Below are 20226 nucleotides of genomic sequence, written 5' to 3' on the forward strand. Positions count from 1 at the left end.
GCCCATCTGCAATTAAGGAAGCACCCGGTGGGCATGGCCCTGGGCCAGACCTGGACTGAGAGTTTCCACAGAAACCCACTGGGAGATAGTAGTATCCTCAATCTGCAGATGAGGAAGGTGAGGCTGTCCCGCTGTGACTTGAACCCAGATCTCCTGAAGCCAAAGAGTCTTTTTCCTCTCCCCTTCCCTGCCCATGGGGCTCATGCCCACTGCCTGGACAGCCTCATGCCTGTGTGCCCATCAGACACGACCAGCACGTGACAGCTCTGTAGACTGTGGGGCGGGGAGACACTGGGGGGGTTTCGGCACACTGCATGCCGTATGTGGGCCACAGCATCTTCGCTCATCTACTGGAATCATGACCACAAGCCCTGACCACCTAGACTCCACTCCCTCCTCCCTCCAAAGCCATCCTGAGAACCAGCCCAGCCCAGCCCAGGCCCCCCATGTGATGTGTGGGAGCAGCTCCCATGGGTGAAGAAGGAGACATACCCTTCTAAACAGAATGAGTCATGCCCTCCTCACTCTCACTTGCCCAGCGTCGGCCAGGCCAGGGACAAGAGGCCAGTTTGGAAACACTGCCCATACCATGTGGCAGGCGGACATCGAGGGCCAGGCCTCCTCGGGGAACGCATGTACCCAACCCCTGCTGTACTAACACATCCCCCAGGACTTAGACCCATGAGAGAAGATTCCACAGAGCCCAGTTTTGTGCTACACAAAGTATCTTCTCAGGAGATCCACTCTGTCGCAGGGGATCCATCCTCCCGAGAAGTAGTAACGGGTGGAAGAGATACACTTGTCTCGAGTTCGCTGTGGATTAAGGTTTTCTTGGTAAAGGGACACACCATGCATTTTATTTTATTTTATTTTTATTTTTTAAAGATGGGGTTTTGCCATGTTAGCCAGGCTACTCTGGAACTCCTGATGTTGGGTGACCTGCCCACCTCGGCCTCCCAAAGTGCTGGGAGTACAGGCATGAGCCACTGCACTTGGCCACATCATGCATTCTGAAGCAGAGACTTGTTTGAATTTTTTATTTTGTCCAGATGAACAGAAGTCAATGAAAAAGACATTTCCTTCCCTCCTTCCCTCCTTCCCTCCTTCTCTTCCTTCTTCCCTCCTTCCTTCCTCCCTTCCTCCCTTCCCTCCTTCCTCCCTTCCTTTCTTGAGACAGGGTCTCACTATCATCCAGGCTGGAATACAGTGGCTAATCACGGCCCAGTGCAGCCACAACTTCCTGGGCTCAAGCAATTCTCCTGCCTCAGTCTCCCGAGTAGCTGGGACGACAGGCACATGCCACCAGGGCCAGCTAATTTTTTTAATGTTTTGTAGAGATGGGGATCTTACTTTGTTGCCCAGGCTGGTCTCAAACTCCTGAGCTCAAGCAGTCTGCCCACCTTGGCTTCCCAAAATGCTGGGATTACAGGTATGAGCTATCATGCTGGGAAAAGAACCATTTTCAGCTAACATGTTAATTATGAATGCGGAAACATTGATTGTTTATATTTGATGCTTACTATATGTGATAGACAAAATGCTTGGAACCCAACCATTTCAAATCCCAGCCATTTGTACAAAAACACCAACCAAAACTTATATATAATTGTCCTTTAGATATTTTGAATTGTTAACAATTTTATAATTATAAATGTGGGATTTTCAAAAAAGCAAATATTGAAAAATCTTTTCCATTCTCATCAACTTTAAGAAAGTTGATGACTTTCGGCCTGGCACAGCGGCTCACGCCTGTAATCCCAGCACTTTGGGAGGCCAAGGTGGGTGGATCACGAGGTCAGGAGTTCAAGACCAGCCTGGCCAAGATGGTGAAACCCTGTCTATACTAAAAATAAAAAAATTAGCTGGGTGTAGTGACAGGTGCCTATAATCCCAGCTACTTGGGAGGCTGAGGCTGGAGAATCACTTGAACATGAAAGGTGGAGGTTGCAGTGAGCCAAGATGGTGCCGTTACACTCCAGCCTGGGTGACAGAGTGAGACTCCACCTCTAAATAAATAAATAAATAAAAATAAATAAAATTTTTTTGAAAAGTGAGCACATTTGAGAAGGAAAAGACTTGATGTTGGTGAAAGCAGCACATTCTTTCTGGAATTATATGCTACTTTTGCAGGCTAAGAAATTCAGTTGTTTAAGATTAATTTGATTCAGCACATGCGAGCTGGGTGCCAGACACCGACACCAGGCAGGCCAAGGGGGCAGGCCGAGGGGGCAGGCCGAGGGGGCAGGCCGAGGGGGCAGGCCGAGGGTACCTTCGTAGCACTCCTCCCCTGCCTTTGGCGAGGGCGCAACCTGAAGGCAGAGGCTGCCAGGAATCCACTCTTGGAAAGTTTTAAAAGTCTATATGACAAAATAAATTCACATTTAACGTTTGATTTTTACAGCGGTTCCAATGTTCCACCCCATTTACAGTCTTTGTTATATGTGTGTGAAATGGGCCCTTCATTGAAAGGGACCCTGGGGGCTACTTTTGACAGAGATTTATGGTTCATAAATGTCGTTCTGGGAGCTGCCTCTGGGGAAACCTGAACTGGAGAGGATGCACCTGGGGAAGGAAGCCAGGGGAGATGACACGGTTGCAGGCTGAGCGACGTTGCCCTGGCTGTCAGCTGCCATGGCCAGACTCATCACCAAATCATAACTGTATTCACGTATCATGGTGGCGTCCCATTGATAGAGAGGGTAAGGTGTGTGGGGCAGGGGATGAGCCGTCTTACTCTCCACTTCAGCCAGACCTCACAGCCATTCTGGGATGTGGATGTTCTCAGCCATACCTTCCAGATGAGGAAACCGAGGCACACAAAGGTCAAGTAACTTTTCCAAGGATATCACTCTGTGGCAGAACCGTAGGGTGGCTTGGGAGCCTCTTTCATAATCTCCTTTAGCCTCCCCAATTTCTTTGACCGGGGAAACTGACATTCCCTATGTGGGAGTCTCATGTGGAGCGTTAGCTGAACACAGCTTCAACAGTCCTCTCCAACCACAACCCTGCCTCAAAACCCCGCCTCTACAGAGATCTGGAGTTGCCCCAAGGGGCTAGGTGCCCCTGTTCTGGTCACCATCCTGCACTGTAATCACTACCCCTGTCACCAAGCTGAGCCATTTGAAGGTAGGGGCTGTGTTTTACTGGGCTTTGTATTTTCATCACCCGGAACTTTGCCCAGCACATAGCTGGTACTCCAGGGATGCTGTTGAATGAATGAATGCAGCAAATAAGTGGCAGAAGTAGGGGCCGAGCCCAGGCCCGTCCTACCCCAAAGGCTTCTCATTCATTTCATTTCGCGTCGTGCAGGATCTAAACCTCTCCGTCTTGCCTGCCTGGGGACGAAAGTGACATTACAGTCTCTTGGTGAAGGTGGTGGGCTGCAGGGTTCTTTCTGCTACAGAAGGGAACCAGAGGCTTGGGGGAATTGAGAGATGTCTCAGGACATGCCCAGGGCCACATGGTCTAGAGGAGTTGCATGTGGAGGAGTCGAGAGGGACAATGGGCAGATCTGTCCATTGGGCTGGATGTCCACAGGGCTGGATGCAGGAAGTGCAGGGTTCGAGTCCCGGCCCTTCCACGATCAGGTGATATGACCTCACTCTGGGCCTCTGTGTCTTGGCTATGAAGGGAGGGGCTGCTCCAGTGGGATCTCGGAGCCCTGGGGACATATCGCTGGGTTAGCAGGGGAGCCTGCGAGACTTTGCTTCTCTGGCAGTGAGTCCTGCTGGGTCAGGGTCTCATCCAGCCACCCACACCATGAGATGGAGCTAGGGAGGGGATATGGAGCTAGGGAGGGGATGAGGAGCTGGGAAACTTCCAGCCTCCTTAAGGACAGAAGCTGACAGGGGCACTTAGAGCCCCAACTGAAGCCAGAACACCCATCCCACCCCAGAAGGCATCAGGAGGTGATCTCTAAGCGTTAGTTCATACGTTCGCTTCTCATGGGGACCCTGAAGCTCAGTTTACCCCAGTCCTCTGAGATAGAAATGACCCCAGGGGCTGCTCAGCGGTGCCCCCTTAGGACCAGATGAAGCCTGTCTGCCCCCTCCAGGAGTCCCCCCATGTTAGAAAGATGACCCGTCACCACCTTGAGAGGCCGTGGGCTTGGCATGGGACCATCGGGGTCAAATCCCAGCCTGCCCCTCCTAGCTATGTGATCTTGAGCAAGTTATTCATCTTCGCTGGACCTCAGTCTTCTCATCTGTGAAGTGGAGATATCAACACTGACCTCATGGGATCTGGGGAGGGTCAGAGGAGATTAGTGGGTAGGTCAGAGCAACGCAAACACAAGGCATTCCATCACAGCTCTCATGGTTGTCACCAGCCCTGTTTGGAGACCTCCTGTCTAAGGCTTCTTGCTTGGTTGATAATTTGGGACTTGCACTATTTGGGAGTGGGGGGGGGGTGATATCTTGGTATCTTGTTTTTGTTTTTTATTTAGTTCTGGTTTTGTTTTGAGACAGAGTCTTGCTCTGTTGCCAGGCTAGGGTGCAATGGCGTGATTTCTGCTCACTGCAACCTCCGTCTCCCAGGTTCAAGCAGTTCCTCTGCCTCAGCCTTCTAAGTGACTGGGATTACAGGCACGTGCCACCACGCCCGGCTAATTTTTTGTATTTTAGTAGAGACCGCGTTTCAGCATGGCAGGATGGTCTCGATGTCCTGACCTCATGACCCACCCTCCTCGGCCCCCCAAAGTGATGGGATTACAGGCGTGAACTGCCGCGCCCAGCCTTAGTATCTTGTTTTACCATAAAATGCAACATGCCTTGCCAAGCCCTCCTTGGCTGGCAGTACAAGAGCCACTCTGTCGCAGAAGTCTTCTCCGACCTTTTCAACGGGAACCGACCGCCCCTTTCTGTGGCCCTGCCACCTCTGGGAAACAGGGCTCTTGCCCTGGGGACCCTGTAACACTTGACCGCTTGTCCCTCATCCGTCTCTTTCACCAGCCCACGATTCCTAAGGGAAGCGCTGATGAGGCGCCCAATGAATGAATCAGTGAGGCAAGACACAGGGTCGAGCAGAGAACAGGAAAGACAACTTCCAGACACAAGCTGGGGGCGGAGGGGACCCAGGCCTTGGCAGAAGGGGCCATGGGGGCTGGGGGCTGGACAGAGGCCCTAAGGATGGTTCTTTCTTTCCACCATTTTTTTTTTAATGATACATGGAAACTTTACTCATTTGGACTAACTGTAGGACAATTCAAATTATAGACTCAAAAATTAAAATATTTTTTAAACTTTTAAGTTCCACCAGTAGCTTGGTCTTGGCTTCCTACAGCTCTCAGAAGAGCTGCTTAAAGGAACCCCATGTTCTAATGGGGTCACAGTGGCTTCCATGGAAGTGAGGGCTTCCAGAGGGCTGGGGAGCAAGGCGTGCTCCAGAGGTGGCATTTGTCTTGCGATTTTTATTGCAACATACAAGGCCCCTTGTGGAACTGTGAATGGTGGCGGTCACGGGGGAAGGTGGGGAGGTTATTAAGTAAACTCAAGTCTAGGTCCTGTTCAAACGATTACAAATGTCAGCTTCACAACAGGGGTTCCAAGAGAAGGTGGTTTCTTCCCATTAGCCCACATATGTTTTCTTTAAAAAACTTTTTATTTTGATATAATATTATACTTAGAGAAAAGTTACAAAGTGGACTACAAAGAATTCCCAGATGGCTTTTACACGGACTCCCCAAATGGTGATGCTTTGCCTTATTTGCATTGCCTTTTTCATTCTCTCTGGGTCTCTCTCTGTGTATATGCTGCGTTTATGTATGTATTGATATACATGCATACCATATACATGGAATCATTTAAGACTAAGTTGCAGGCTGGGTGCAGTGGCTCACGCCTGTAATCCCACCACTTTGGGAGGCTGAGGCAGATGGATCACCTGAGGTCAGGAGTCCAAGGCCAGCCTGGCCACCATGGTGAAACCCCGTCTCTACTAAAAATATAAAAATTAGTCGGGCGTGATGGGGTGCAACTGTAGTGTCAGCTACTCAGGCTGAGACAGGAGAATTGCTTGAATTCGGGAGGCAGAGGTTGCAGTGAGCCAAGATTGTGCCACTGCACCCCAACCTGGGCGACAAAGCGAGACTCCATCTCAAAAAAAAAAATACTGAGTAAGTTGCAGACATATGCCTCTTTGCCTCTAAGTACTTGTGGGTGTGCAGGTCCACCTCTGAGGTCCCAGATGCTGAGTGAAGCTGATCCTCAACAGGGCAGTGAGACCAGGGCCAGCTCTGAAGGTGGTTGCCAGGGTGCCAGTCTCAGGGCAGCTGAGAGCAGTCATTCTCCTGTGACTGCTGTCTTCCTCCCTTCCTCCTTGACCCTTTCTTCTGTCTGCCTGTCTCAGTCCCACCTACAACATCCACCTGGGGCCGGTGGGCGTGCCCCAGGCCTGGGGTTCAAGTCTCAGCTCTGCCTCTTACCAGTTTTTTGTTTGGCTTGGTTTTCTTTTCCTTTCTTTCTTCTTTATTGTTTGTTTGTTTGTTTTTGAGACAGGTCTCCCTCTGTCACCCAGGTGAGATGGAACTCTGGGTTCAGATGACCCTCCTGCCTCAGCCTCCCAAAATGTTGGGATTACAGGCATGAGCCACCACCCCCGGCCCTTCTTAACAGTTGTTGATTCTTAGACAAGGCATTTACCCCTCTGGCCTCAGTTTCTGGAGCTGTAAATGGAAACCTTTTACCTGGAGGTTGTAAAGAGGATGGAACACTACTGGTGGCGTAATAGATGCCCTAATACTTCGTAACATACAAAGCCCAGTTCCTGGTGTTTGTTTGTTTGTTGGTTTGTTTTCAAGAGCTAGCATTAAGCCCTTTTCCTTCCTGAACTCTGGGAAGTCCACTCCATCTCTGGACTAAGAGAAAGACACTCACCCCACTCCTGCCATTGCAGGAAGAACTAAGAGAGCTTCTGCGTGAGTGTGGGGCGGTGCAGGAGGGGGCTGCAGACCCTGCCTCAGCAGATGACCCCCTTGGAAGAAACCCACAGGGAAGCTGGTAATAAATCTCCCAGCCACAATGAAAGCCACTGGGCCAAACTACACCCCAGGGGTGTCCTGGGGAGCTTTGGCCAGGCAAAGTCATTTGCAAGTTAGAGCACCCACTGTGTGCCAGCCTCAATGGAGGGCCAAGGATTCCCCATGGGTCTCCAAAGTGAGGCCACTTAGGGGAATGAAAAAGAGCCCCAGTCTCAGCCTGTCTGCCACTCAGTCGCTAGTGACACTGGTGGGTCCCTTCTCTCGGTGCCTCACTTTGTCCATGTGTCCAACGAGGATGCTGGGGGCTCCGTGTGGGAATTCTGAGGGGACTGGAATGAGGCAGGAATGTGAGAATACCCAGAACTAGGGGAAGAAAGACTCCTGCAAGGAAGGCCGAGGACCCGCCCCATCCAGTTCTTTGTCCCCTGTAGTGCTGGGACGGTGCAGACACATAGTAGGGCTGAATTACTGCTTGAGTGGCAAATCCTCCCAGCTAGGACTTGGGTCTTCAACTGAACTTTCAGAAATCTCATCAGATACTGGGGCCCCAGGATCACCTTGTGTCGAGACTTTATTGGAACTGCAGTGCCTCCTGGTGGCCAGCCTGAGCAACTGCAGAGTTGATCTTGGCCTGCTGGGAGTTGGGCCCCGGAACCTGAATGCTCAGCCCTCTGGGTAAACAGCCAGGGCCAGGGACTCCCCCTCAGTCTTGGCTCCCCACAGGGCGGTGCCCCTCCATCCCATCTTCTGTACCCCTTCTGGCAGGAATTCATTGCAGTGTTGTTGAACTGAGGAAACAGAAGCCAAGAGGTTTGTCCAGGGCCAGGGAGCTGCTAGGGTCACCTTTGGTCCTTCCTGCCCTGCGCTGTGGCTGGATTCCTTGACCCCCATCTTCCTGCAAGGTCCATTCTTCCGACTCCATGCTGCAGCCTCCCCATGCAAGCAGCGTGTGCAGGGACCAAGGCCCTCCAGCATCTGCAGCCCAGCTCCAAGGCCTGGGGCCTTTTCCTGCAGACACCCTCAGCTGCATCTGCAGAGCTGCCCCAGCCATACCAGAGGCAGAGGAGCCCAGGGGAGTCTCCCCCAACCCAGGCACACGCACGCATTTGCATTAATCCCAGGGGTGTGTCCTGAGCCCTTACACAAGGCCCAGGCCCCAGCTCCAGACCCCAGCAGTATATCTGGGAGACCAGCTCTAACCCGCTCACAGTCTAGGGAGGGGGCAGGTCCCTGAGCTGGTGCTATAAAGCAGGGAATTCACTGTTTAAGAGGCAAGGGAGGTCAGGGAGGAAGAAGGGTGACCCTTGGCTGAGCCTTGAAACCCAGGAGAGGCAATTCACAGCAGAAGAAATACAAAATAAAAGGTTCCGTTATTAAAAAAAAAAAAAAAAAGGAAAGACAAGATCTCACTTTCATCCATCAGGCTGGCAAAGATTTTAAAAACACTATAATGATCATTTGGCTCTGAAGTGGGAGGGCACACTGTGGTAGCTGAGGAAATGACACACTTCTGGAAGACAGCTTGGCCATTTCTCAGAGACCCTCAGATATGTGGATGATTGAACTCTGTATTTCTAGCTCTTGGAGCTTCTTCTAAGGGAATTGCCATGCATGTATCGCGAGATTTAAATCCAGACCTGCTATGATTTCAAACAAGTAGAAATCTGTGAGGCCAGCAGAAGCGGATGGATTACGTAAAACAGCGATGGTTCTCACTATGTAGCCATTAAGAATGGTGTGATAGAAGAATATAGAACAGCATGGAAAGAGGTACAGAACGTAGTTAGATTTTTAAAAAACGTTCACAGGCCGGGCACGGTGGCTAACGCCTGTAATCCCAGCACTTTGGGAGGCCGAGGCGGGCGGATCACCTGAGGTCATGAGTTCGAGACCATCCTGGCCAACATGGGGAAAGCCCATCTCTACTAAAAGTACAAAAGTTAGCCAGGCGTGGTGGCACTCACCTGTAATCCCAGCTACTCAGGAGGCTGAGGCAGGAGAACAGCTTGAATGTGGGAGGCAGAGGTTGCACTGAGCCGAGACTGAGCCACTGCACTCCAGCCTGGATGACAAGAACAAGACTCTGTCTCAAAGAAAAAAAAAAAAAGTTTACAAAGTAATGTGTTCTCTGTGTGTGTCTGTGTATGTGTGTGATTTTCTTTTGGTCTGTCTTGATTTTAAAAAATCTTCCCTGTGGAACATAAATTACTACTTGTATGGAGAAAAAAAAGTCACAAAAGTTATAGAGAAAGCTATCAGTTGAAAGCAGAAGTTAGCCACAGACTGGAAAGGCAGAGGGACGTGCTAGTAGAAGGAAGCGTGCCCTCGCAGGAGTGCGGAAGCCGGAAGTCACTCATGGAGTGTGCGGGGGGAGTGGAAGCTGGTCTATGAGCCTCAAACTAGATGGGGGGCTGGGGTATCCGTCTGTGAGTCAGGTGGGGACCAGTCCTGCCTACGAGACCGTGAGTGCCACACAAACCTGATGTGCAGGGTTGGCAGATTTAGCAAAAAGCCAGCAAGCAAACAACAAAACCAGGTTGCTCAGTGAAATCTGCATTTGAAATAATGAGTAATTTGTAGGATAAGTATTTCTCGTGCCATATTTAGGATATACTTATATTGTTTAAAGTATTAACTGTTTATCTAAAATTCCAGTTTAACCCAGTCCCCTATGTTTTTTCCGGCCATTCTAAGGAGGGCTCTGGGAGCCAGGGAAAGCTGTGTGTGTTTTAGACACACTCTGTGATTGTATTTGATGGTGGTGAGCCTGAAGGTAGAGAAACCCCTCAGGAGGTCGGGACTGGATCCTGAGCTCCGAGCATCACCAGGATCCTCAAGGTCTGAGTTGCGGGGGCCCAGTTTGTGAGGACCGTGGCCAATCCCCACGGCAAAAGAGCCTTTCTCAGAAGCCTCCCTCAACTTCCTCCACCCCGTTCCAAGTGGTGCTTGTCTCTTGTTTCCCATAATCCCACACACAGCGCCCAGCATGCTGTCAGCACACGCGCCATCCAGGATTCTAATCACTGCTTTCAGATAACATTTCAACCTGTTCATGGGAGAACAAATAGAAAATTCATTCAGACCAGCTAAAAATTAAAAAAAAAGAAACAAACAAAATTAACCCATGGACCCGTATTGCCACTTCTGGTGGAAATTTACGGTGTTTTCTGAGGACAAATGCTCCATTCCTTTCCTCTTTTTGGTCAAAATGAGATTTATTTAATATAAGTTGAACATCTTTGCATCTGCTAAAATGCTATCCTTTCTTAACATCAAATTCATTACTTGTTCATCACGTTTACTGAGCATCTACTGCGTGCCGGTTATGATACTAGGTGTTACATCGCAGGGTAAAGAAAGCACATATATTCAGACATATTCCCTACTCCATGGGAGGGAGAGAGAGACAATAAACCAAGGAAAAGCAGAAGAACACATAAATACATAACATTAGTGCGGTGGTCCATGCCTGTAATCCCAGCACTTTGGGTGGATCATTTGAGACCAGCCTGGGCAACATGGGGAAACCACGTCTCTGCTAGAAATACAAAAATTAGCAGGGTGTGGTGGTGCACACCTGTAATCCCGACTACTCGGGAGGCCGAGGCCCGAGAATTGCTTGACTCCTGGAGGTGAGGTTACAGTGAGCCGAGATTGAACCACTGCACTCCAGCCTGGGTGGCAAAGCGAGACTCTGTCTCAAAAGAGAAACAGCATGCAGAATAAAGACCATCAGGAAGGATCTTCCATTTATGGAAATACGATCCTTTATTTAACCAATCCCCTATTGCTGGACATTTTGATATTGTCGGTTTTCCTACATATTAAACAATGTTAAACAATGCCATGATGAACTCTCTCTCTACTGATTTTTTTCTTTTTTTTGAGATGGAGTCTCCCTCTGGCGCCCAGGCTGGAGTGCAGTGGCGAGGTCTCAGCTCACTGCATCTCCACCTCCCAGGTTCAAGTGATATTCCTGCTTCAGCCTCCCAAGTAGCTGGGACTACAGGTGCCAGCCACCACACCCAGCTAATTTTTTATATTTTTAGTAGAGACAGAGTTTCACCATGTTGGCCAGGCTGGTCTCAAACTCCTGACCTTAGGTGATCCGCCCGCCTCAGCCTCCCAAGTAGCTGGGACTACAGATACGCAACACCACACTCAGCTAATTTATGTATTTTTTAGTAGAGACGGGGTTTCACCATGTTAGCCAGGATGATCTCGATCTCATGACCTCGTTATCCACCCGCCTCGGCCTCTCAAAGTGCTGGGATTACAGGCGTGACCCACAGTGCCTGGCCATGAATTCTTACCATTATTTATTTAGAATAAATTCCTGGAAGTGAGATTTCTGGGTGAAGGCATGTAAACTTTTTATTAAGTTTTTGTTTTATATATTTGAACACAATTTTGTATTTTCTCTTTAGTTAAATTTTTTAAAATTTGAAAACATGCTGTAAAAAGGAAGATTTTTTTTTTTTTTGAGACGGATTTTTGCTCTTTTGGCCAGGCTGGAGTGCAGTGGAGGAATCTCAGCTCACTGCAACCTCTGCCTCCTGGTTCAAGTGATTCTCCTGCCTCAGCCTTCCAAGCAGCTGGGATTACAGGCGCCCACCACCACACCCAGCAAATTTTTATATTTTTAGTAGAGACGGGGTTTCGCTGTGTTGGCCAGATTGGTCTCGAATTCCTGACCTCAGGTGACCTACCCGCCTCTGCCTCCCAAAGTGCTATGATTACAGGCTCGAGCCACCGCACCCAGCTGTAAAAAGTTTTTTGGTGCATACTTTTATGAGTTTTAACATACTCATGTATAAATTCATGTATTCACTGCCACAATCAGGATACAGAATAGCTCCATCACACCAGCGCAAGCCCTTGGTAGACAAACCTTCCCCCTCCTGCTATGCCTGGCAACCAGTGATCTGTTGCCTGCAGTCCCTGTAATTTTGCCTTTCCCAGAATGTGATAGCTGAGTGAAGGTGCGCTTTACGTAGATTTGACATGGGCTTCGTTTACAAATCATAAGGCCGCCCTTGAGATTCATCCATGTCCTCATTTGCCAACAGTTCCTTCTTTTCACCTGGGGGCCGATCGTGGCATGGATGGACCACAGCTTGCGTATCCATTCCCCTGTCAAAAGACACTTGGGATGTTTCCATTTCAGGGTGATTCTGAATAGAGCTGCTACAGACATTTGTCTATGGATTTGGGTCCCTCTCCTCTGTAAAATAAGTCATTATTTCCGTAGAGTAAATACCTAGGAGTAGAATTGCTGGGCCATGAGGTCAGTGTAGTTTGATTAGACAAGACACCGCCTGAGTGTTTCCACCTGTGATGGATGGGAGTTCCAGGTGCTCCACACATCACCTTGGCATCATCAGGTTTTTTATTCTCACTGTGAAAAGCACACAGTGGTATCTCCCTGTGGCTTTAATTTGCATTTCCATAGTGGGTAATGAGGTTGAGCATCTTTCATGCTTATTTCCTCCCTGTATATCTTCTTGGGTAAAGTGTCTGCTAGAATATTTTGCCCACTCTTTGTTGAATATTACTATTAACTTACACTCCACACTTTATTCAGATTTCACTGGCTTCCCGCCACTCCTTTTGCGGTTCCAGCAGCCCACCCAGGAGACCGCATTGATCACGCTGAGATCTCACGTTTCCTCGGCCTCCTCCAGTCCGGGGCAGTTTCTCAGACTTTCCTTATTTGGAGAGCATTTCAGGGCTTGGGTGGGTGGCTGTGGGTGAGCAGGATGGCCTTTGTGCCATGGCTGGCCTGAGGATTACCACTTCCACCCCACCCTCTGCTGAAGATTGCCAGCCCCTCGAGGGTCGGGATACTATCTGTCTCTGCACACAGCCGTGCCTATGCATGTGTGCTGAAGGCTAAGCGCAGTCACTACTGCCCTTTGGCATTATTTATTGGGACTGGAGCTAAATGAGGGACATCCAAATTGAGCTCTGGACAGAGCCCAGGGCAGATGAGGTGGGGTGGGGACGTGATCAATGACTGACCTTTAACCTCTGCCCTCACCCTCACAGGACTGTTTGGACAGCAGTGGGTTTCGGCAGTGCCCTTTCAATAGCCTGAAGGGCCTCAAGCTGGCCTGTTTTTTTTAAGGAGGTTTCAATGGTGCTGTGCACCCCACCACAGGGTGTGTGGGGCCAGCTCACCCGAGAACAGAGCGAGCAGCATGTCCCCCACAAAGCAGATGTTCAGAGGAAAAATAGACGTAATCAAAACCATTGAGGATAAAATGACTGAGCCCCCTCAGCTCCATATGCACAGGCCTCTGCACAGCCCCACACAAGCACACACCACCCATGTCCACACCCACCCACGCAGGTCTGCAGCCACACACATCCCACGTGTGTGCCTGCACTTGACCACACACACATGCATGCACACTCCACAGGCCTATCCACAAGCAGCTGCACATGTGCTCCCCACACCCACTCACAACTGCAGACTTGAGCCACATGCCCTTGGGCGTACATCTGCGCACACAGACGCTGCCAGCACCCTCTCCCTAAAAAGGCTTTAGAAGGTCATTCTTGAAATCACGGCCAAAAGAAAAAAGAAACATCAGTCACCTTTGGAAATCTCTCGAGGGTTTTCATGTTTTAAAAGGGTGAAACTAGGTAAGAGTGATGCCATTGGGTTGAACCAGGACAGATGAGTGGAGGTAAAGGGAATGAAGCAAGGTTTTCCATTTCATGCATTTTCTCCAGCTGAAATCCAACAGCCAGGGGTTCCCAGCACTAGAAGAGGCAGCTCCCAGTGGTACGGGGATCCTCCCAGGGGGAGTTAGCAGAGGTTGAGAGGCTCAGTGGCTCTTGATTGAGAATATAACCTTGAACTGAATGCTTCCCGCTTTGTCAAACGCAGTCTATGTCAATAATGCTGACCGAGGATTGTTTGAAGTGCATTGGATACGTGATGGCCACACCGTGTGCACACACTCCGTGGGGCGGGCATTGCTCTTGGTGATGCAGGTTCACTACTTGATTGATGGCTCTGAGTAGTCAGGGGTTTACTTCCAGATCAAGACTGGGGAAGCTGCAGATTGGGACTACAGCATCTCGGACCCTATAGCCTCAGCCCTGGGACAAACCCATCATGGGAGGGGCGTCAGCATAGAGCCTTTGTGGGTCCACCAGAGCTGCTCCAGGGAGGGTGTGAGAAGTCCGACCCATGGCGGGTAGCCTGGACCCAGGCTGGGCGCTGTTGCTGCTCATCCTCATTCCAGCACGAGCTGCCCCAAGGCTCTGAAGAAGGCTTGCCCAGCATCCAGGCAAGCTGAGAGCTCCCTGGTGGCCTTCTGTACCCCAGTGTGGCGGCAGGGCAGGTGTGGAGCTGGTTTCTGGCAGAACGTGGACTGGGTTTCGGGACCTTGATTTCAATTCTAGAACTGCCCCCATGAAGCCTGTCTCTGCTTTTCCTTCCGTCCCCTGCTCTCTGCATGGAGACATTGCTCAAGGTCTATCCGGGTCTTTCTTCTCCCCTCTCTCCCTCAGTGACCTCAGCTGTTTGTGCAGTCAGCCTTGAATGGTGGCATTTTGTCACTGCATGCCCCTTTTCAATGTATCCCACCCAACTTCCTCCCCATTGGGTAGGAGGATGAGATGGTTCATTCATTTACTCGACAGATATTTGCAACATGCTCTCTAGAACACTGGCTCACAATGGTGCACACAGACGCCTGGACAGAGTGAGAGCTCAGTGATGTTTGTTTGTTAGAAATTGCTCATTTATTCCTCAACAACCTCTTCTGCATCTCTGCCACCTGACCTATCCTGTGCTGAGCCTCAGGTGAGAAGGGACAAATGGCATGAGGTCCCAGCCCGACATTCAGGGCTTGATGAGATACGAGTCAGCAAACACAGGCAGTCATTGGAGAGGACAGAAAACAGTCACAATCTGGGAGGGCTTCCTGGAAGAGCTGGCACTTCGTTGGAATTCCTGGAGGTCACCTGGAAGGAGGGACATTTCAGGCAGTGGGCCGAGATGGGGACTTGGGGGACCAAGGCCAGTGGTTTCCTTTGGTCAGGAGCAATCAGCCTGAGCCATGGAACCTGTTTTCAGGGGCCATCTTGTTGAGGAGGGCGCCTCATGGGGAGCTGGATCTGACCAGCACCCAGGCCTTTGGCCATCACACTGACTCTCCTGCCAGCCCCGGATCATCTCCTCAGAGAGCAATCTGTCAGCTTTGTCCAAGGCCCAGCCCCACCCTCATCTCATCCCTGCCACCCGCTGTCTCACACGGGCCAGAGAAACTCAGGGCCACCCGAGGAACAGCAGTGGAAACTGCAGGAGGGAGGAAGACTCAGGAGTGGCAGGAGCCTCCCAATGTCTGCAGGGGGGTTAGAACTGGAACCAATGAGCCAGACCTGGGATGGGTCTAAGGGTGAATGGTCCCACTGTCCTGGGGGCACCTGAGGGCAGTGAGCTCCCTGCTACCCTAGACTGGAAACAGCGCCAGGTGGAGAAGCTGCAGGGTGGCAGGGGGTGGACACAGATGGCCTGAGCTTGGGGTCTGAGGACTGAGACTCTGAGTGGGCCGTGCCTGTCATTCTGACTGGTTGAGTGGAGCCACAGAACTTTGGGGAATTTTTGTCGTTGTTGTCTAAATGAAGATCCCCGGCACAGAATTTAAAGCAAGCTGACTCAAGACAGGCTAGAAGGACTGCTTCTCCAACACAGATGCACCCTCCCCCTCTTCCCCTCCCCCCACCTCCCCAGGTCCTCAGGGACAGTCTCTGCTGCTGGTGAGCAAGGGAGGAGGGATCCTCAACCACCCTGCTGTCCCTATTTGTAGGTGAGACTCCAGAGATAAAATGAGTCATCTGAAGTCCTAGGAAGAGTGAGGGCCAAGCACAGGGCTCCCAGGTCTTGGGCTGGTGGTCTTTGCACGCCCTGTGTTGCCTCTATCTCTGCCTGCACCCTTGGTCTCAGTGGGCAGCTGGAGGTGGACAAAACTGAACCCTGACCTGTCACCATGAAGACTGGACCTTCTGCCCGAGAGCCGGCTCAGTGCAGAGAGGCTGTCTCCAGGCGCATCCTTACTCCCTCATCCTCAGGGCTGGTCCTTCTCCCCACCAGATGGACAGAGCAGGATGCCTTGGCCATGTGAGGCCCCTGGGTTCCTTCTGCCACTACCTGTCTCCCTGGGAACAGAGCCCAAGACCCTGGGGGAGGGAGTAGAGGGCAGGCCAAGAGCTAAGAGAGAGGCTGTGCTCTGTCCAGAATTGGGGTATGTTCCCGCCTCTCTCTGGCCCCAGTTTCCCCCCAGTTAAAACTAGGAGTTCAGGCTGGTCCATACCAACTCCCACTTTCTGTAACATGGAGCTCCCATTGCTGTGCAGGGTGGTCCCAATCCCTAGCGAGGGTCCGTGGGGCTGTGAGATGGGGCCTGGGGATCAGGGCTCAGGGCTCAGTGCTCACCTCCCTCAGCCCCTCATCTGGCTTCCAGGAAGTTGCAAAACAGGGATGGTTATTTTTGGTGAGGCTGGGTGGGATTTCTTTAAAAAAAAAAAAAACACAAATCCAAAACATAAAATGCATTTGTCTGCCAGGAAGATAAATATCTTTGCTGAAAGCTCTTGGCCCCACTGCCAGCTGCAGTTTGCATAATGCTGTCACTGAAGCTGTGGCTGTCTGCATGTGCCTGGGCTCACTCCGGTGTCACGCATGATGCCACTGGACCGGTCCGGCACCCCCATGGTGTCTGCACAGCCAGTGGCCGGCCCTCAGGAGCAGCCTCCTGAAGCTGCTTTCAGTCCTTCTCCAGGCACACATCTCCATGTCCTTTCCTTGATGCCTTGGAGAGGGAGATGACAATGCCACAAGCCAAATGTCCCTCTCAGCTTCCTCAATGTGCACAGAAAGCCAGGGATGAGACAGTCTGAAGCCGCATCCCTCAGGGTCTGGTTGGAATCAGAAGACCTGAACTAGAAGCATCGTTCTGATGCTTAGTGCCCATCGCTTGGACATATTTCCAGAAGAAGAAACCGAGGGTCAGAGTGGTTAATGCTCATACCTACCACACATATTTGTTGTGATGATCAAAGCTTGTGCGTGTGAAAGGTCATGTCACATGCTCTCCACACGTCTTATTGTGTCCGTTCTTTCACTCAATACACTTCCTTTTCCCCAAGTTACAGACAAGGAATGTGGTTCTCAAGGAGCTCACACCCACATCGGCAGACACCCAGTTGGCTGCCCTTCCCTCAGCGTCTGTGCATGCTCTGCACATGCTCCTGTGCCCAAAGGCCTGAATGCTTGGAGGACTTCTCCAGGGTCAGAGTCCCCTAATGCTCACAGGGCCTGTGGGTCTGCAAGTCCAGACTAGAAATGTGAATATCAATAATGGCAAAATTACATAGCCAGCACTCTAGCTGCTTTATTTCCCACAGCTACTCTATGAGGAAGATCCTGTAAGTATCATCTCCATTTTATAGAGGGGGAAACTGAGGCACATAGTGGTTAGGTAAGCTCTCCTGAGCACGGAGCTGGGGAGTCATGGCCATAGGATTCATAGCAGGGCTAAAGAGTCCATGCCCTTGGCCAGGTGCTGTGGCTCATGCCTGTAATCCCAGCGCTTTGGGAGGCCAAGGCTGGTGGATCATGAGGTCAGGAGTTCGAGACCAGCCTGGCCAATATGGTGAAACCCCATCTCTACTAAAAATATAAAAAATTAGCTGGGCATGGTGGTGCGCACCTGTAGTCCCAGCTGCTAAGGAGGGTGAGGCAGAATTATTTGAACGCGGGAGGCAGAGGTTGCAATGAGCCGAGATCACATCACTGCACTCCAGCCTGGGCAACAGAGCAAGACTCCATCTCAAAAAAAAAAGAAAAAAAAAAAAAGAGTCCATGCCCTCAACCAGGGGTCCTTAACCCCCAGGCTGTGGACCAGATCTGGCCCATGGCCTGTTAGTAACCTGGCCGCAGAGCAGGAGGTGAGTGCCAGGTGAGCACACATGACCCCAAGTCCCACCTCCTGTCAGATCAGTAGCGGCATTAGATTCTCATAGGAGCATGAACCCTACTGTACACCATGCATGCGAGGGATCTAGGTTGTGTGCTCCTTGTGAGAATCTGGTGTCTGATGATTTGAGGTAGAACAGTTTCATCCCCAAATCATTCTCCCCCACCACCCCCTCCATCCATGGAAGATTCTCTTCCACGAAACCAGTCCCTGCTGACAAAAAGGCTGAGGACTGCTGTCCTAAACCCTCTGCCAGGAAGCTCACCAGGCCGTTTGGGGGTAAAGTGGCTTCCCGCCTCACTTGCCCACCCCAGCCTCCACCTCCTCTTCCTTGACCTGCATGGGTTGATGCATCCTTGAAGTCCTGAGCTCCTAGGAATGGGCCAATGGGGTTCCACCTGTCAGGCACAGTGGCTGCGGGCCCAGGCTGGGAGCCGTGCTCGTGTACACCCACCCAGGCCCAGGATTAGCATACTGGGGATGAAGGTATCTGGGCAGTCTCAGGAAATAGTGGGCAGGTGCTGCTTGTAACAGGAAATGTGGCCCATGCCTCAATCCCATGCACTGTCAAGGAAGAAAGACCCTTCTCTTGAACAGTAGGTGAGAGCAGTGTGCAGGGTGGGGTGGCGGACAAGGAGGTGTTGACCCCTCAGCACTGGACTCTTGTGACAGAGTCTCCACAACTCCTGCTGAACCCCCAGTGTGACTAGGCTGGGAAAGGTGCGGCACTCCTGTCTGCTTCAATGCTGGGTCCTCCTCACCCCAAGTCCCACTGGGCCAGACGTGGCTGCTAAATGAGTTTCCCTTCCATCCAGGGAAGCCATGGCACTGTGGTCAGCATTCTCGGGGCCCAGAAAAATCCTGACATAGGGAATCCCTCTAGAGAGAGGAGCCCAGGGTCAGTGAGGTGGGGAATAAAGGCCACAGAAGTCAGACTGGCTGACTTGGGTTCATATCACATTGGTGCTGGAAGGGACCCAGTCTAAGATGATGGCAAAGAGGCTCAGAGAGGGGAAGAGATTTGCCCGAGGTCACACAGCATGTTAATGGCAAGCCAGAATTAGAAGCTAAGTCTCCTGACCTTGCATCCAATGAGCCTCTAAGAGGAAAAAGGCAGGGGGTGGCTACCCAAGTGCCCCCCCATACCCTATTGGTTCAACCATTGATTTCTGACTTTGTTTCCTCCTCCCTCAGCTAAAGAGAGCTCCCTGGGTGAGCCAGAGTTACCCCCCGACTCTGACACCGTGGGGATGGACAGCAGCTACCTGAGTGTCAAAGAGGCTGGGGTGAAGGGGCCCCAGGACCGGGCCAGCTCAGACCTCCCCAGCCCACTGGAGAAGGCCGACTCAGAGAGCAACAAGGGCAAGAAGCGGCGGAACCGCACCACCTTCACCAGCTACCAGCTGGAGGAGCTGGAGAAGGTCTTCCAGAAGACCCACTACCCAGATGTGTATGCACGGGAACAGCTGGCCATGAGGACAGACCTCACCGAGGCCCGCGTGCAGGTCAGTGAGGACCACCTGGGAGTGAGGCCACTAGAGCAGAGCCTGCCCCTGGGCTCTTGGCGGCAGCTGGGGTCTCCTGATGGCCCACCGACCACACCATGGCTTTCCTCACCTCAGTTCATTGAGAATCCGATGGTAGAGGCTTCTAGACTGCCCCTCATGTCCCCCCTGTCCCAACCAGAGCAGCTCTGCTTTTGTCCTCTTTAATATTGGGCTTCTGCACTGGAGGAGGGGCAAAGGAAGGAGGGCCCCCGGTGGAGGGGCAGGAAGGCTGCTGCTGGCTGTTCCTGGGCTTTAGACAGTGTGAGTCCTGGCTTTTTCACACAGAAAAGAGTTACTGGTCCCTGCTCTGGAAGGGTTATCTCTTAGGAAAAAGGACAAACCTGAAGACGACATCTACAGCATCCCAGTGGGCAGAAACAGAAAACAGTCTAGCTCTTCTTTCTGCCAAGATGGCTGCCTCCTGCTCTGTTTTTCAGATCTCAGCTCAACATTCCTTCTCTGAGTCTTCCTGACCACCATGGCTAAAGCAGTAACCCCTCTACTCCCAGCCAACAACCAAAACACCCAACCCAATAAATACAGTGGAACCTGACACACTCAACCCAACTCAGTGCAACCCAACACAACACTACACAACAGAACTCAACTCAACACAACACAACACAATGGAACTCAACACACTCAACCCAACTCAGTGCAACCCAACACAACACGACACAACAGAGCTCAACTCAACACAACACAACGC

At 51.3% G+C, this 20226-nt stretch overlaps 1 protein-coding gene across 1 annotated transcript in view; it reads left to right on the forward strand.

The window, feature by feature from the left end:
• Positions 1 to 20226, forward strand: part of ALX4 (ALX homeobox 4) — a 49323-nt gene that overhangs the window by 14398 nt on the left and 14699 nt on the right. The window contains exon 2 of the mRNA XM_017529397.2: positions 19165 to 19475. Coding sequence (XP_017384886.1) covers positions 19165 to 19475 — 311 coding nt within the window. The remainder of the gene's footprint in view (positions 1 to 19164; positions 19476 to 20226) is intronic.

Source organism: Cebus imitator, unplaced genomic scaffold, assembly GCF_001604975.1.
Source record: "Cebus imitator isolate Cc_AM_T3 unplaced genomic scaffold, Cebus_imitator-1.0 Scaffold58, whole genome shotgun sequence".
NCBI classification, from domain to species: domain Eukaryota; kingdom Metazoa; phylum Chordata; class Mammalia; order Primates; family Cebidae; genus Cebus; species Cebus imitator.